The sequence below is a fragment of the Cetorhinus maximus genome, chromosome 26 (genome assembly GCF_964194155.1).
Source record: "Cetorhinus maximus chromosome 26, sCetMax3.hap1.1, whole genome shotgun sequence".
NCBI lineage: Eukaryota > Metazoa > Chordata > Chondrichthyes > Lamniformes > Cetorhinidae > Cetorhinus > Cetorhinus maximus.
In genome coordinates, this window is record NC_135904.1 from 6,947,725 (window position 1) to 6,963,380 (window position 15,656).

Below are 15,656 nucleotides of genomic sequence, written 5' to 3' on the forward strand. Positions count from 1 at the left end.
CTACTTCAATGCTTCCTGTGGGTTCTAGCAGCTCCTGTGCAGAATTTACTACTAACTGTGCCCTGCCTTATACAAATTGCCCAGTTCCCCCCCCCCCCCTCCCGCCCCACCACCCATCCTAGGTTTCAAGTCCTCTTCTTCGATCTTTTCAGTTTCCATTTTTGTATCACCATTGCCCTGCCTCTACCCCGGGCTTATTGCCCACCACATCCAATTCCTCCTCATTATAAAAAAAAAATCTCTGCCATGTCTTTCTGCAGGAGGAGGAGCTTAATGGAAATGCAAGTTCTTTTGTAGTGATCAAAATATAATCAGTGGGCCAAACCTTGCTGATGGACAGCATCTCAAAGCCTGCGATGTTAGTTCAACGTCGTTCAAAAGGCCCCTGCACCCTTCAGTGCAATTTTGCACTGTCACTTGCTGCAAGTGTGACCTGGTGACAGCGCGTTGAGGACATTGGGACACATGGGACCTCAGTAAACTACAGGACCAACAATCTCGCGCCTTTGCACATGAAATTTATGGATAAAAAGGAGAAGTAACACTGAAGAAGGAGGGTGAAATTGGGTGCTGAGAGAAAAATTAGATTAGATTAAAAGAGAAAAAAAGACAAGAGGAAAAGTTTAAAGAAAAGTTAGTTTAGCATTTTTAAAATCTCTAACAACAATTTGCTACATAACGAATGAGACTCAACAGCTTAAAATCTTCCCGTTATGGACAAGAGGGATTGACTGCTATTGAATTAACAATGATAGTGTCATTAAAAAGCCTTTTGTGCTATTAATTATGAGCTTTAACATTGTGTGACAAGTTTAATGAGCAATTAATGCAAATCCAGCCAGTTCTTGGAGGGAGGCTAACGCCGAGACCCCATTATGAGGAATAAACAGGAAGCAACATAAATCAACCAGTAAGGTCCAGCAATTCTCAATTCATGACATGTCTCTTTATCCCTTGATCTTGTTGGCCGTTTTGTAAATTAATAATGCTTTGTGCCATTAACTTATTTTTCCAAGAAGATTTGATCTAGTGTGTTCAATTTGACCTAGTGTATTCAATATGTGCATTCACAGGCCACCAGCATGTCTCTGAATCTTCTAACTAAACTAGTGAGAAGCCCACTTTAATAAAGTTTCTCTTTATACCTGGTTTGGAATGTGCACTTTCAAGCTGAAAGGACATGTCAGGCTGGCCAGGTTAGTTAAGAGTAAAGCTTTGAGATCTGAAATGTGTGCAGGAATATCGCTGGTATTAAAATGACTCAAACTGCACAGCTTGTCAACACAGTTGACTTCCCATAGCTTGACTGGTTAGGGCCACACTCCTTGTTCCCGTGTTGGCTTCTGGGCAGTTGCGCAAACTCTCAGTAGTGGGTTTGTGATTCCAGATCCCATCTCTGACTCACACTGGTTCAGTTATACCTGGGACTACACTTCTTCGTATAAGCAGAACTACAAAAACTTGGAAAATTGAGGGGGAATTGCAGATGTAAAAGAACAACAAAAGACGCAGTAAAGTCTGTAAATACAGACTATTCCAACAGATGCTATTTTGATAATATTGTGTCTAAAACTGCTTTGTGCACTGGCTCTCAGGAGTGTGGAGGTGATGTTGCAGCTGGGATTTGCAGCAGTGGAGTAATGATGCTTTGTTGACTGATGGGTCTGTTCGGGTAATGTTATTTTGAAACCTTTCCTCTCTAGTTGTTAGTACTGAAATGTGGACCTTGCTTGAGATGAAGCCTAGAGTCCTTTCAGAGTGCTTTAATCGCCTTGGCATTGGATAAACACACATTGCAGTCCACTCTACATTGCAGAGACCAAACGCAGATTGGGCGACCACTTTGCGGAACACCTCCATCCTCGTACCTTCATTGCCCTTCCCCTTCCCCTTGCTCATTGTCCCTCACATCCAATTCCTCTTCGTTATATAAGAAAAAACTCTGTCATGTCATCCATGTAGGTGGAGCACAACAAAAGTGCAAGTTGTCGTCGTAGCGATGAAAATCTATTCATCCTGTGGGCTAAACCTCACTGATGGAGAGCAGCTCCGTTCAGTCTGCAAGCGTGACCCCGCACTTCCAGTCGTTTGTCATTTTAATTCTCCACTTTACTCCCATACTGACATCTTTGCCCTCAGCCAGTGCGATCTGATATTTTTGCATTGATAACATGTCACTTTGCAGCGGGTGCACACTGATGGTTTACTGTCCTGGTAACACCAGTACTTGACTTTTCCTGAGTTCTGACGACGCCAGTCCAGGCCCATGCAAAAACATGGGACTCTTGTCCTGTCAACACTCCACCCAATCACCAGCAAACCAGTAAAGAATGGAGAGAACCATAGTTCCATTTACAGGATAGATGGAGCAAAAAATATAACCTTGTTTAGCCCAGGTCTATGCCAGTGTTTATGCTCCACACAAGTTTCTTCCCACATTTCTTCATCTGACCCCATCAACATATCCTTCTATTCCTTCCCCCTTCATGTGTTTATCTAGCTTCGTCTTAAACTTATCTCTGCTGTTTTCCTCAACTACTTGCCTTGAGTTCCACATTTGAATTACTCTCTGCCTGAGGGTAGTCTCTTGAATTTCCTATTGAATTTATTAGTGACAACTTTATATTTAGGTTCTACAGTCTCGGCATCTACCCTATTGAACCTTTTGATAACCTTAAATACCCCTATCATGTCGCCTCTCAGTCTTCTCTTTTCCAGAAAGAAAGAGCCTCTACCTGTTTAATCTTTCCTGAAAGTTAAACCTCTCAGATTTGGTGATATTCTAGTAAATCTTTTTTGCACCTTCTCCGATTCCACATATCTTTTTTTTATATAATGTGGAGACTTGTTCGAAGTATGGTCTAACCTAGGTTCTATGCAGGTTTAACATAAACTTCTGGAGTCCCTGTGGCTTTGTTTGCTTTTTTAATGGCCTCATTAACCTGTGTCATGACTTTTTAGTGGTTCATGTAATTGTGTCCGCCCACCTTCCCCAATCCCTCTGTTTTTCTTCCCAATTTAGACAAGCATTTTCTAAGGTGCATGTGACTTTCTTTTATTCTTCCTACCGAAATGTACAACCTCAGTTCCTTACGTTGAAGTTCATTTTCTGGAGCTTCACTATTACTATGGTAAACACCACTTTGATTGACAAGTGTTACAACAGACGTGATATTCCACCTTATAAGACAATGAAAATTCCTCATCAGAGTCAACAAATTTACATTTCTGTTGCATCAGGTTTGATTAGGATAGATTTAAAGCTTTAGTTTCTGTGAGAAGTTGTGTTTCTTTGCTATAGTTATCCTTTTAACACAAAGCCTTGTACTCCTGTTCCTTGTGTAATTAAAGTCCTGGGGTAAACGAAGGCCTCTAGCATTTACAGCATTGTGCCTTGTTGCTGCTGAATAAAGTAGCTTTTACAACTGGATGCGAAAATGGGAGGGAAAAGGAAGTGGAGAGAAAGAGAGTGTTTTATCCCAGGGAGACTGTGAGGCACACAGACGCAGGAAGCAGCTATGTGGCAGTGTGCGTAAAACCCAGCTGATCTGAATAAGACCATTGACTGGTGTGCAACCCATAAGCTTGCACAGAGTCACTCTGTCCAGCTACTTTGAAGGAATACGAAGAGGGGGGAGAAAAAAAAAACTGCAGCTTGTTATTTTCACTTGACAAACTACTTGGAAAACATATTGTCAATTTTTTTTCCTGTGACAATTGCTGCCTTTTTTTTGTGTTTGTGGCTTCCCTTGTGTTTGATTTTGAAAGTCAGGCGTTTATCCAACAGTCTCAGCTGCAAGGGCTTCTTCCTGCAGTTCAGAAGCAATTCAAAGGAAACCAGCAACACACACACACACACACGTGTGTGCGAGAGCTTTGGTACCTCGGCTTTCTATGTCCCATAAACTGCGTCTGGTGTCCATGCTGTGGAATTTGCCTCTTTTTGCATTTCCCTGGCAAAATGTACGAAAGGCACAAAAGGCGATACAGCCTATCCGGCATCTCAAAACATGGTAGAAGCGTTGATGTTGTGCTGCTCAAGGTACGTTGTTTCCTAGAAGCTCTTGTTCTTAAATGTAAACCTGTAGAAAGATTGTCAACAAGTCTTTTTCAAACTTTATTTTGTGTTTTTGAGATGGGGCAAATCTTGAAGCTCAGTCTGGGAATTTGATCTGGCTGGACATTTTACTGTTTTGGGTTTGGCTCGTTTCCTGGTAAATTTGATGGAAAGCGGAGTAAAGCCAAAGTGACTTCATGCTCCACATTTGTCTGTATGTTACTTTCCACAAAAAGGGTTTCGACACCTCGGTGGGGGTGCAGAAGGGAGTGTCGGGATGGTGTTATTAGTGAACTTTAGCTCACAACAACTGCTCTGAATATTAAACAGGCTAAATTAAGTAGCAACCTGATAGGTGCTTTGAATGGGATTTTATTTCTTGTGCCTGTTCCAGCAGTTAACTGCACTTCTATGATTACAAGTCAAGTTTAGTGAATAAATAAAGTATATGCCTCGAAGATGGTGATCATGCCCACATTTAATCATGTAAATTGTAAGTGGGTTTTTGTTTGCACAGTTGCATGTTTTTCGTTGAGAAGTTTATTGCGCTTTGTGCAGTACAGTCCTTGTCCATAAATTGATACCTATGATTGCATGTGTCTTGAGCCCAAATTCTTTGGTTTTGTACTAGGTGTAAGAGGGAAATGGCTTGAACTGAACAACAGCCTTATGCGGTTCCTGAACATACAGAAATATAAGTCCCTTACCCAACAAATATCCAGACTTGTTATACCCTTGACGCTCGAAATTTTTAGTGACAGACTGTGTGGGTGTGTGAGTGGGTGGAGTGGGGTGGGGGAGGTGGTTGTGTGTTCCCTCCATTTGCTAATGTTAACAAAGTAGTTGGAGTGAATGTACAGGAGGTGTGCCCACTTATATCACTCATGCCAACTTTATCACTAGCAAGAGAAAGACTCGTATTTATATAGTCTTATTGCGTTTCACGACCATCTCAAAGCACCTCACGTACAGTCGCTTTGAAATTACAATTATTATTTAGTCAGATGCCATGGCTGCTTTGCTAACAGCAAGACCCTACACAAGAACAATGAAATGAATTATTTAGTTTAATCTTCTTGCTGGTGGGTTCTTGGTTAGGGGAGGAATGTTGGCCAGAGCCCCAAATGGACTCCCTGCTTTTCAAATGGTGCCATAAAATCTTTCAGCATCTATCAAAGCAGATGGTATTTCAATTCAACATCTTAACCAAACAAAGTGTGAAAATGTAGCCCACATGATTTCAATTTTTATTTAAGGAAAAAAGTGAACGGTATCCCAACTATACTAGTTATGTATAATTATCTTTGAAACTATATATTTTAGCTGGAATGCACAATTTAATAGAGAAAACAACTGGAGAACTGGGCAAAAGCCAGAGTATATTATTAAATTATAACAAGGTGCACAGAATAAATTTGAATTTGGAATATGGAACCGTTTTTAATGTTTCCCTCTCGAGTCCTGCCTACAAAAGGGCACTGTTGGGGAGCAGTTGCAGGCAAACACATTCTGGCAGACCCTCTCCATATGTCAGTATGTCCAGATGGTTTCTATTCTCAAAGGTGGCATGCTTCTAGGGAGAGTCCTCTAAACATTGATGCCTTGCTGCAAATCCCTGTCTACCCCCTTACCCCTCCACCACCCTCTCCCCACCACCACCACCCCTCCTCCTCTCTCTTCCCCCCCGCCCCCCCTAAAAACTTCCCCCAACCCCGGGGTCCCAGCTGCTCGAACAGAATATATAGTTTGCATCTAATCAGTAGAAGATACAAGATGCTAGTAGTCCAACAACTACAGGATTCTTGGCACACTGCTTGGGCCAATCTGGTGATTGAAGGACTCACTTGCTTTCTTCTGATAGACCCTTTTAGAAGTCCTTTTTTTTTGAATAGCATAGGCCATTTGGAAGATCAGTACAGCAGTTAATATATTGCACAGCCAGATCACCCAAGCAGCAACAAGATGAATAGCTTGTTGGCATATTCCTGGTGTTAGTTAAGGAAAGAATGTCAGCCAGGATGCCATGGGATGGATCCCACCAATTAAGCTGAAAGGTGGCTGATCTCACTGGCCTCAAGTTATTGCAGAGGAAAGTATGAAACTTCCCTTTATAAACATGCAGAGGCTCACTAAGTAAAACCTTGGTTTCAGGAATGGAAAGTTGGCGTGGGTGGATATTCATCAGAAAATCCTGGGAACAGAGAACACATCAGCATCTGAAAGGGGAAAGACTAGCTGACGTTTTGAGGCTGTGATCTTCATCACAAAGGCTGTCTCCAGAATGGTCTTTTCTAACCAGATGCTGACATTTTGATTTTTCTTTTTTGCTATTTGAATGTAAAGGAGAGATAGGAACGTGGAGAGTGGCTTTCCATTTGCATGTTTGCCACTTCTGCAAGAAAGCAACAACTTATATTTATACGCCGTCTTTAACGTAATAAAACACCCCAAGGCGCTTCACAGGAACATTATAAAACAAACTATGATGTCAAGCCGCATAAGGAGATATTAGATCAGCTGACCAAAATCTTGGTTAAAGAGGTAGGTTTTAAGGAGTGCCTTAAAGGAGGAAAGTGAGGTCAAGAGGTAGAGATGGGTACGGGTGGAATTCCAGAGCTTAGGGCCTTGACAACTGAAGGCATGGACACCAATGGTGGAGTTGGTTAAAATTGGAGATGCACAAGTGGCCAGAATTAGAGGAGTACAAGGATCTCAGAGGGTCTTAGGGCTGAAGAAGATTATAGAGAAAGGGAGAGGTGAGACCATGAAGGGATTTGGAAACAAGAATGAGGACTTTAAAATCAAGACGTTGCTTGACCGGGAACCAACTCAGATCAGCGAGCACAGGGGTGATAGGTGAACAGAAAAATTCAAGGCAATCAGGCAGAGTCAACATGGTTTTGTGAAAGGGAAATCATGCCTTACCAATTTATTGGAGTTGTCGCAAAACTACCATATTTTTCATAATATTATTGTGGGGTATTGTAAAGCAGGCTTATGTTTGTGTGTGTGTGGATGGTTCTATCTGTGAGGCTGATTTAATTGAATTAGAGTCAGATAGATTCCAAGGTTGAAATTATCTAGAGTTAGGTATAAAAAAGGTATTTGACATGCTAATGAGTGAGCTAGGGTGAAGTCTGTAGATAGTGTGTGAATGAAATTTGCAGTTTTAGGTAAGTGGAAAGATGTTTGGTTTTCAAAAGAAACATGATAAAGTTTTACAACTGACAGGATAAATAGGGCAAGGTCATTATGTTTATTTTTCCCAAAAGGAAAAGGCCATATTGACGTGAAAGATTTTTATAGTATGAGGAAACTAAATTCCAAAGGTGGATTTACAGATTAAAGAGGAAGGAATATATTTAAACAAAGATGTAAGGCTGTTTCAGGGATGGCCATGTAAGATCTATAAGATACATAATGTGAAACAGACTTGGGGAAAACAGCCTCAGGCCACTTTGCAGAGGTCTGCTGCTCCAGTAACCAAAGTTGTGAATTCCACTGTTGAGTAGGTGTTTGTGGTAACCTTGCTGGATGCCTCTCTACATTAAAAATCTATTTTGGACTGTTGCCTTAAATGGGGTGTTTAATTGGGAGTCAGGTTAATTAGCAATTTTGGGATTTGTTGTAATATTAAGTAACGGTATAACTGTAATCTTGTGTATGTGCTTCAGTTCCTTTCTTTTGCTAATAAATGTTTTAATTTAATTTTTAAAACTTCTAAAGGTGTTAGTGGACTCTACTGAATTCAATGCACAAACCTTCTCGTAATAAATACAAATTACAAAATCTTTGTGATAGCGTGGCCAAGTTTCCCTTGTGGACTTGGTCAGCCTGGCAAATACCACCTGCTATATCATAACAGAGTTCTTTGAAGGAGTCACATGTGCTGTGGATAAAGGGGAACGAGTGGATGTACTGTACTTAGATTCCCAGAAGGCATTTGATAAAACGCCACATCAAGGGTCATTGAGGAAAATAAAAGCTCATGGTATAGGGGGTAACATAATGGCATGGATAGAAGATTGGCTATTTAACAAGAAGCAGAGAATTGGCATAAATAGGTCTTTTTCAGGTTGGCAGAATGTGTTGAATGGTGTGCCACAGGGATCAGTGCTGGGGCCTCAATTTTGTATGACTTGGATGAAGGGATGGATGGGATGGTTACTAAATTTGCTGATGATACAAAGATAGGTAGGAAAGTAAATTGTGAAGAGAACATAAGGAGACTATAAAGGGACACAGATAGGTTAAATGGGTGGGCAAAGATCTGGTAAATGGAGTATAATGTGGGCAAATGTGAAACAGCCCATTTTGGCAGGAAGAATAAAAGAGAAGCTCATTATCTAAATGGTGAGAGATCGCAGAGCTCTGAGATTCCGAGGGATCGGGGTGTCCTAGAGCATGAGTTGTAAAAGGCTACTATGCAGTTACAGCAAATAATTATAAAAGCTAATAGAATGTTATCACTTTTTGTGAGGGAAATTGATTACAAAAGCAGGGAGGTCATGCTTCAGTTGTACAAGTCACTGATGAGACCACATCTGGAGTATTACGTACAGTACTGGTCTCGTTATTTAAGGAAAGATGTAAATACGTTAGAAGCAGTTCAGAGGAGGCTTAGTAGAATAATATCAGGTATGGGTGGGTTGTCTTATGAGGAAAGGTTGGACAGGTTAGGCTTGTATCTGCTGGAGTTTGGAAGAGTAAAAGGCGACTTGATTGAAACCTTTAAATCCTGAGGGGTCTTGACAGGATGGATGTGGAGAGGATGTTTCCTCTTGAGGGAGAATCTAGAACTAGGGGTCACTGCTTAAAAATAAGGGGGTCGCTCTTTTAAGTCAGAGATGAGAAATTTTTCTGAGGGTTGTGAGCCTTTGGAACTTTCTTCCTTAAAAGGTGTGGAAGCAGAGTCTTTGAATATTTTTAAGGCAGAGCTAAATAGGTTCTTGATTAACAAGGGGGTGGAAGGTTATCAGGGGTAGGCAGGAACGTGAGGTTGAGGTTACAATCAGATCAGCCATGATCTTACTGAATGGCGGAGCAGGCTCGAGGGGATAAATGGCCTACTCCTGCTCCTAATTCGTATGTTCGTACAGATGTATGTTACCCCATCTGCCACTTCAAACATTCGTTCCCTCCTCCATCGATGCACAGTGGCACCAGTACATACCATCTATAAGATGCACTGCAGAAATTCACCAAGCCTTCATGGACAGCACATTCCCAAACCAGTGACCACCCATCTAGAAAGACTAGGGCAACAGACCTATGGGAACACCACCACCACCACCACCACCTGCAAGTTACCCTCCAATTTCCTTTCCAAATTCCAAACCATCTTGACTTGAAAGTACCTTAAAACTGCACCAGTAAAACTCTGGGTATCAGTGCCTGTACTGCTTATTCCGCAGGTATTTAGTGAAGGGTTGCATATTTCCAAAGAGCCATTTGGTTTTGGCCTATTAAAGCCATTAACAAAGTAATTATTGTAATTGTTAACGCTGCCCGTCCAACCTTAAGATTGGCGGGAGGCAGGCGAAAAGCCCAAGCAGCCTTCACGTTTTTTAGGAAACCTCATCCACGGGCGGGATGAGGTTTCCTAATGCTTTTATTAAATAAATTTTTTAAATTTCATAAATATAAAAACATGTCCCAACATGAGGGGACATGTTTAAATAATTTTTTTAACTTTTTATTTAATCATTTGAAAAGCCCTTCAATCTCCCTGAGGCAGCTCCATGCCTCAGGGAGATTGAAGTGCTCTTTTGCGCGCTGGCCCCGACTCTCTGTCCTCCCCCCGCCCGCACAGGTAGCGTTGAATGCTGTGGCTTGCGCCTTAACGCTGGGCCGGCCTTAATTGGGCCGCCCGTGTAAAATGGCGGCGCGGAGCCAATCGCAAGCGGCGATCAGCTCTGCGACTGAAAAATTCAGGCCTCTGAAGCACCACGTGGCCTTCCTCTCGATTTTTATCGAGCTCTGGTGACCAGAAATATTTTGATGTCACTATGTTCAGCATATTGCAGCACGAAAGTGTGAAGGAAAAAAGAGGCTGATCAAGGATGTCCACTATTCACCTCAAGGACTGTAGAGCAGAGATAAATTGCATTACCTGATTTCTTCGAGGCTTCAGGAACAGTCCAGTGATGGGTATTTTCTCTCCACCTATTGCCGTGCTTGGGGAAATTGCTGTCATTGTCCTCTGTCCTAGCGCAAGGTGCCATATAACATATCAGCCTCATGAAACAAATTAAATGGAAAATCATTAAAAACTGCAATGTGTATTTTTCCATAAACATTTCAGGGTTAAGTTGAGACACATTGAAAGGAATGATGCAGATTTTTATCATAACCTTGTACACCAATTCTTGAATTGAACAATTCTTTGTGAAATTATTTAATGGTCCAGGCTTGTTGGAAACCTGAAACCAAAAGCGAGAAGGTGGGTGTACACAGTGAGTCAGTCAGCATCTGCGGAGAGAGCAGGTGCTTAATATTTTGAACTTATACCATATTAAAATTCTTTTAAAGGTGGGTATCTTGTGGGCAGTGAACATGTTTCTTGAATAAAATACCATTAAAAATACAGATACTTAAAGCTACATCTGTACAAATACTGGCCAGGTACAGTACACACTGGATAAAGGCCACTCTGTCACTGGCAGCATTTGTTTAAAAGAAAATTCTCAGGCACTGATTCATTGGTTCTACATTCAATCAGAAACATTCCTGCTTTTTTTATATAGAAACCATTTGAACACTGGTCTTAAGTTTAGAACAAAGATTTTTCAAACCAGACTGTTCAGACTCGAGGGTTCCCAGTGGTTTCTATATTTGTAGAAGTTGCTGGCATGTTACACTGTCGATGTGTTCTAATAAAGAATGATTTCAGCTGACTCTGTCTTTCGAAAGTTAGAGTTAGCAGTTTTCAGAAATAAAGCAGTTGTTGCTGGGGTGGGAGGGCAGGGTTGGGGGGGAGGGTGGTGTGGAGGAGGGGGGAGGTGGGGGGGCACCACACCAAAAAGCTGAACAATGCTTACTGAGAAATTGCTGAAAATTTCATCTGCATCTACGCACAGGAGTGATTTATCAAACAGAATTTGACACGGAGCCACATAAGGACATAACAGCAATTGTGAAGGCAAATATGCTGGTGTTTATGACAAAGGGGCTGGAGTAACAGAGTACTGAAGTTTTGCTGCAATTATATGGAGCTTTGGTGAGACCACACCTGCAGTGCTGTGTACTGTTCTGACCTCACTATCCTCTTGCCTTAGAGGGGCGCAATTAAGGTTCACTAGGTTGATTCCTGGAATAAGAAGGCTGTCCTGAATGAGAGGATTATGAGGAACAATTGAGTAGACTAGGTCTCTAATCCCTGGTGTTTAGAAGAATGAGAGATGATTTCGTTGAAACATATAACGTTCTTGGAGGGCTTGACAAGATGAATGCTGAGAGGTTGTTTCTCCTGGCTGGAGAGTCCAGAACTAGAGGCCATATTCTCAGGATAAAGGGTTGGCCATTTATTACTGAGATGAGGAGAAATTTCTTCACTGAGGGTTGTGAACCTTTGGAATTTTCTACCTCCAGAGGGTTGTGGATACTCAGTTGTTGAGTATATTCAAGACTGACACATTTTTGGACATTAAGGGAGCAGAGAGGGAGCGGGAAGGTGGAGTTGAAGTAGATTAGCCATGATCTTATTGAATGGAAGAGCAGGCTTGAGGGGCCATACGGTCGACTCTTGCTCCTATTCCTTATGTTCTTATGTTCTAAGTTTACAGGAACCTACAGCTTAAAACTGTTTTCTCCAAAGTTGTTCCCTCATGAGGTGAGGGAACTGTTTCAGAAACGTTCACAGTCCCCCTTATACCTTGGCAACATTCAAAGTGAGGATAACTCCTGAGGTCGCAAACTAATTATTCATTGGGGACATCGCAGCTAGTTTGCCCAGCAAAGGTTGCTGTTTAGCTTGCAGAAACGAGAACCCGCTTCAGCCCCGTGGCTAAAAGCCATGCCCTGACTCAGAACTATTTTGGAAATTATTACAAGTAAGCTTGTTGAAGGGAAGGAGGTTTTATTGAAAGATTTTTTATTCAGTCAGTGTAAATAATGCATGTTTTGTCAAGTGATATGTTTGTAATGGAGCATGTTTAGTTGAGGGCCGAACAGTATCCTGTAGCAACCATTTAATGAAGGAACTCAACGAATGACATCTATTGACTATGAGGAAACCCTTTTGCATTTCATGAATTATAGTTGGAGCCAAACAGGAAATTTGTTTCCTATTACTAAAATTGATTACCTTATTTGGGAAGCCCATTTAGCTATTATTTCCATGATGACTTTAATTGTCTCTGAGTGTAATTTTTACAATTTTAAATGCATGAGAGTTGCGTCTACTCCCACCCCCACAGTCATTCCATATATTAAACGTAAGCTTGGTTCAGATGATTGTGCTCTCACTTCTTGGATCAGAAACTCATGGGTTCAAATCTCACTGTGGACTTCAAGACCCAATCTAGGCCGATCCTTTAGTGAAGTGCTGAACTGTCAGAGGTGCCCCCTTTTCACATGAGGCCTTCAACTAAAGCCCTGTTTATCTCTTCTGATGGTTCAGGTGACAATTAAAGACCCCCAGAACACACTCAGATTTTGGTTCCTATGTTGCCTACATAATAGTGACCACGCTTTTAAAAAGAAACATATAATTGGAGTTAAAGCATTGAGAACATGATGTATAAATGCATTTTTTAAATTATTGGCTGTGGTCAAGTTTCCTCCTCATTCACCCACACTGTCTGGTCCATCAACAGCTGTTGATGTTGATCTGAGAAAGAGGAAAATAGAATCACACATAAGGCCTGAAAACATACTGTTCCTCGGTGCTCTGATCTGTTACTTCCAGCACCAGAATTCAGTTCCAGCTGTTGTTCCTTCCCAATTCCCACCCCAACTCCCAATTCATTTGCTAACACCTGCATCTCTCACTTTAAGTGAAAAAGAATTACGACCAAAGACATAGCAGAACCACAAGACTGTCAAACTTCCTGCCTCCCTTAATCTTGCCTATTTGAACAAAAGCCAAGGCCCATGGCACAGGTCTTAACCAAGATCAGAAAGAGTGGGAGACATGATGAGAGAAATCATAAATGTTAGCAGTCGATGACACCGAGATTCAGTCTAAAAGGCAAATTAATGATGAGAGGAAAGGGAGGTGAGCAGTTCCAAGCTTCTGGAAAAGAAATTAAAATTAGAAAGTGATGCAATGACTTTTTACCTCAGCACAGTGAGAGTGCAGAGAGAAAGGCACAACAGGTAGGGCGATGTACTGGCAAGCTTTCTTTGGCACCTTAATCACACCTCTTAAATGTCTCAAAATGCTACACACACACAGTCGACTGAGACACAAAATTAAGAAGCGATAGCAGTCTATATATGTGCCTGTATCCTCTTCAGTTGTGCAATTCTAGCAGTTCTTGAATGGAGCCTGAGAGCTGTAATTGGAAAATAATGGCAGTCAGTGCTGTGTTTGAAGCTGAGCTGGCCCTGTCTAATGCAGCTGCTCTGAGTCTGTGTCGTGGGTGGACTTCAGCTGAGCGACTAGAAATTTTGCAGCTGAAGTCTGGGAATTTGAGCTTCCCAGACCTTCTAAAAGGATATGTACGCTGATTGTCAACTGCATTTATTTGTTTTCCCCCAAAGATTTGAAAAGAGTTACTTGAAAAGGAGGTAGGGGAAAAAAAAGCCTATGACTGAAAATCTAGATTAAAAATAGATTGTGCTGGTTATAAGTGCTTTGACATAAAATCCCTCCCAAAATGTAAGATCATCTTTCACTTTCAGATGCTGATTGACCCAACTTCAAGTTCTTTTTTTAAAAGTCAGTTGACTCTCAAGCTGTTTATAATTAACATATGCAAAACTTTCTTTTGTTAAAACTGTACAGTAGCTATTGGCACGGGTAAAAGTTTGGCAGGCACAACCACCACTGCAAGCTGAACTGTTGCTGTTCCAAACGATTTGGCTGCCTGGGCATTCATTAGGTTCGGTGTTCCGTTTTGCAGTTTTTTTATTCCATCACAGGGAGCTGGTGTTCTGACTGTATGCTTTTACTTTTCAGATTAGTCGTGAGAGCTGGTGTCCTGATCCCGCACTGGTACAACCAAAACAGAGTGCCAGCACAGCTGGTAAGTAAATCCCCACTGGGTTACACAGGTAGAATGGTATGATGGCTTGTGCTCCAACACCTGCTTCGCTGATGATAAATTGATCAAAAACCTGAAGAACTGCAACAGTTGATTAATGGGCCAGGATCCTGAGATATCAAAGTAAACTGAGACCTACGAGACCTTTTAAACATTTCAGATTATTCCGCTGAAGTCACCTTTGTCTGACCTCGCTGTTTCCTGGTGCTGACCCTAAGCATTGCAGGATGAGAAGTTTGAGATGGTTCATTTCTAAAACCAGCAATGCTATGCTATTGCATGTTTGAACCGGAGGGATGTTTAAAATTTAAATGTAATTCGAAAAACTGGTGTAATAGGTCATGTCACTGCTCTCCGTGTCAGGTGGCAAAGCTCTACAATGTACCTCTCCCTTCCTTGTCCCCCTTTCCCCCCCACTCTCCAATAAAAGTTGAAGCCCAGATGAGGTGCGAATCAGATTTGAGGGAATGACTGCAGTATTGCAGAACTAATTCAGAGAAGCACGTGAATTTCTTGAAGATTCTGTCACTGTGGTGGCAATGACATTTACTTAAACTGCCTGGTGCTCTCGCGAAAGCGTTTGTTTTCTTGGGCTTTCTTTTCAGGTTAAAAAGTTAAACGCTTCCCACTACCGATACCCTATCTTGATGTAAACCTTCCTCCGATATGCACCCATAACACATTTCAAGCCCATTCTGTGGTAGTCGCATCAGTGGCACATTTTCTCATTTCCCATTTAAGTCTTTGTTTCTGTGAAGTTAGCAAATTGTTGGCATTTTTTTTTGGCTGGGGTGGGGGGGGCCCGGGAAGGGCAGGTGGGGGTTGGATTTGGGCACAAGTCCAAGAAGCCTGGCCTTAAACTGCTCGGTTTCATTTCAATTGTGCATCTTACAGCGTTAACCTGCAGGCTGAGCTTGGAATGAACCCATTATTGCAGTGAAAAGTTCGTGTTCAAACAGTGCAGTTGCTATCCTGGGGGGGTATCAATCTCATCGTGGAATGATCTCATGAATACTTTAGAGTTTTCTAACTGACCAGTAATTTGGACTTTGTCCAGTTTTTTTTTAATGCCTGTGAGAGTGCATATAAAATGTCATGCGATTTCAATTCTCCTTCCACCATACATGCCTTGGAGAAAAAGTTTGCAGTTGTGTATTTGAACGGCTGAAGTGGCTAAATGTTGAAATCCGTCCTGCTTTTGGATTTGCTTGCTTACCTGGAAGGCTTTCTGAACCCACGCTTGGTGCCAATTTCGAATATGCTGTGACTCGAGCCTATACCGCACACCTGCTATTTTGCCCATAATTATATGCAATCACGTCTAAATATATACATACCCTGCGTCAATTATTGACGTGTTTTATTGCAGCTTCAGCCTTAATACTACAGAA

General features: G+C 41.7%; 1 protein-coding gene across 13 annotated transcripts in view; it reads left to right on the forward strand.

The window, feature by feature from the left end:
• Positions 1-15,656, forward strand: part of LOC144668247 (A-kinase anchor protein 13-like) — a 385,814-nt gene that overhangs the window by 206,927 nt on the left and 163,231 nt on the right. For all 13 annotated transcript variants that reach the window (XM_078530039.1, XM_078530037.1, XM_078530033.1 and 10 more), the window contains one exon: positions 14,181-14,247. In XM_078530039.1, coding sequence (XP_078386165.1) covers positions 14,181-14,247 — 67 coding nt within the window. The remainder of the gene's footprint in view (positions 1-14,180; positions 14,248-15,656) is intronic.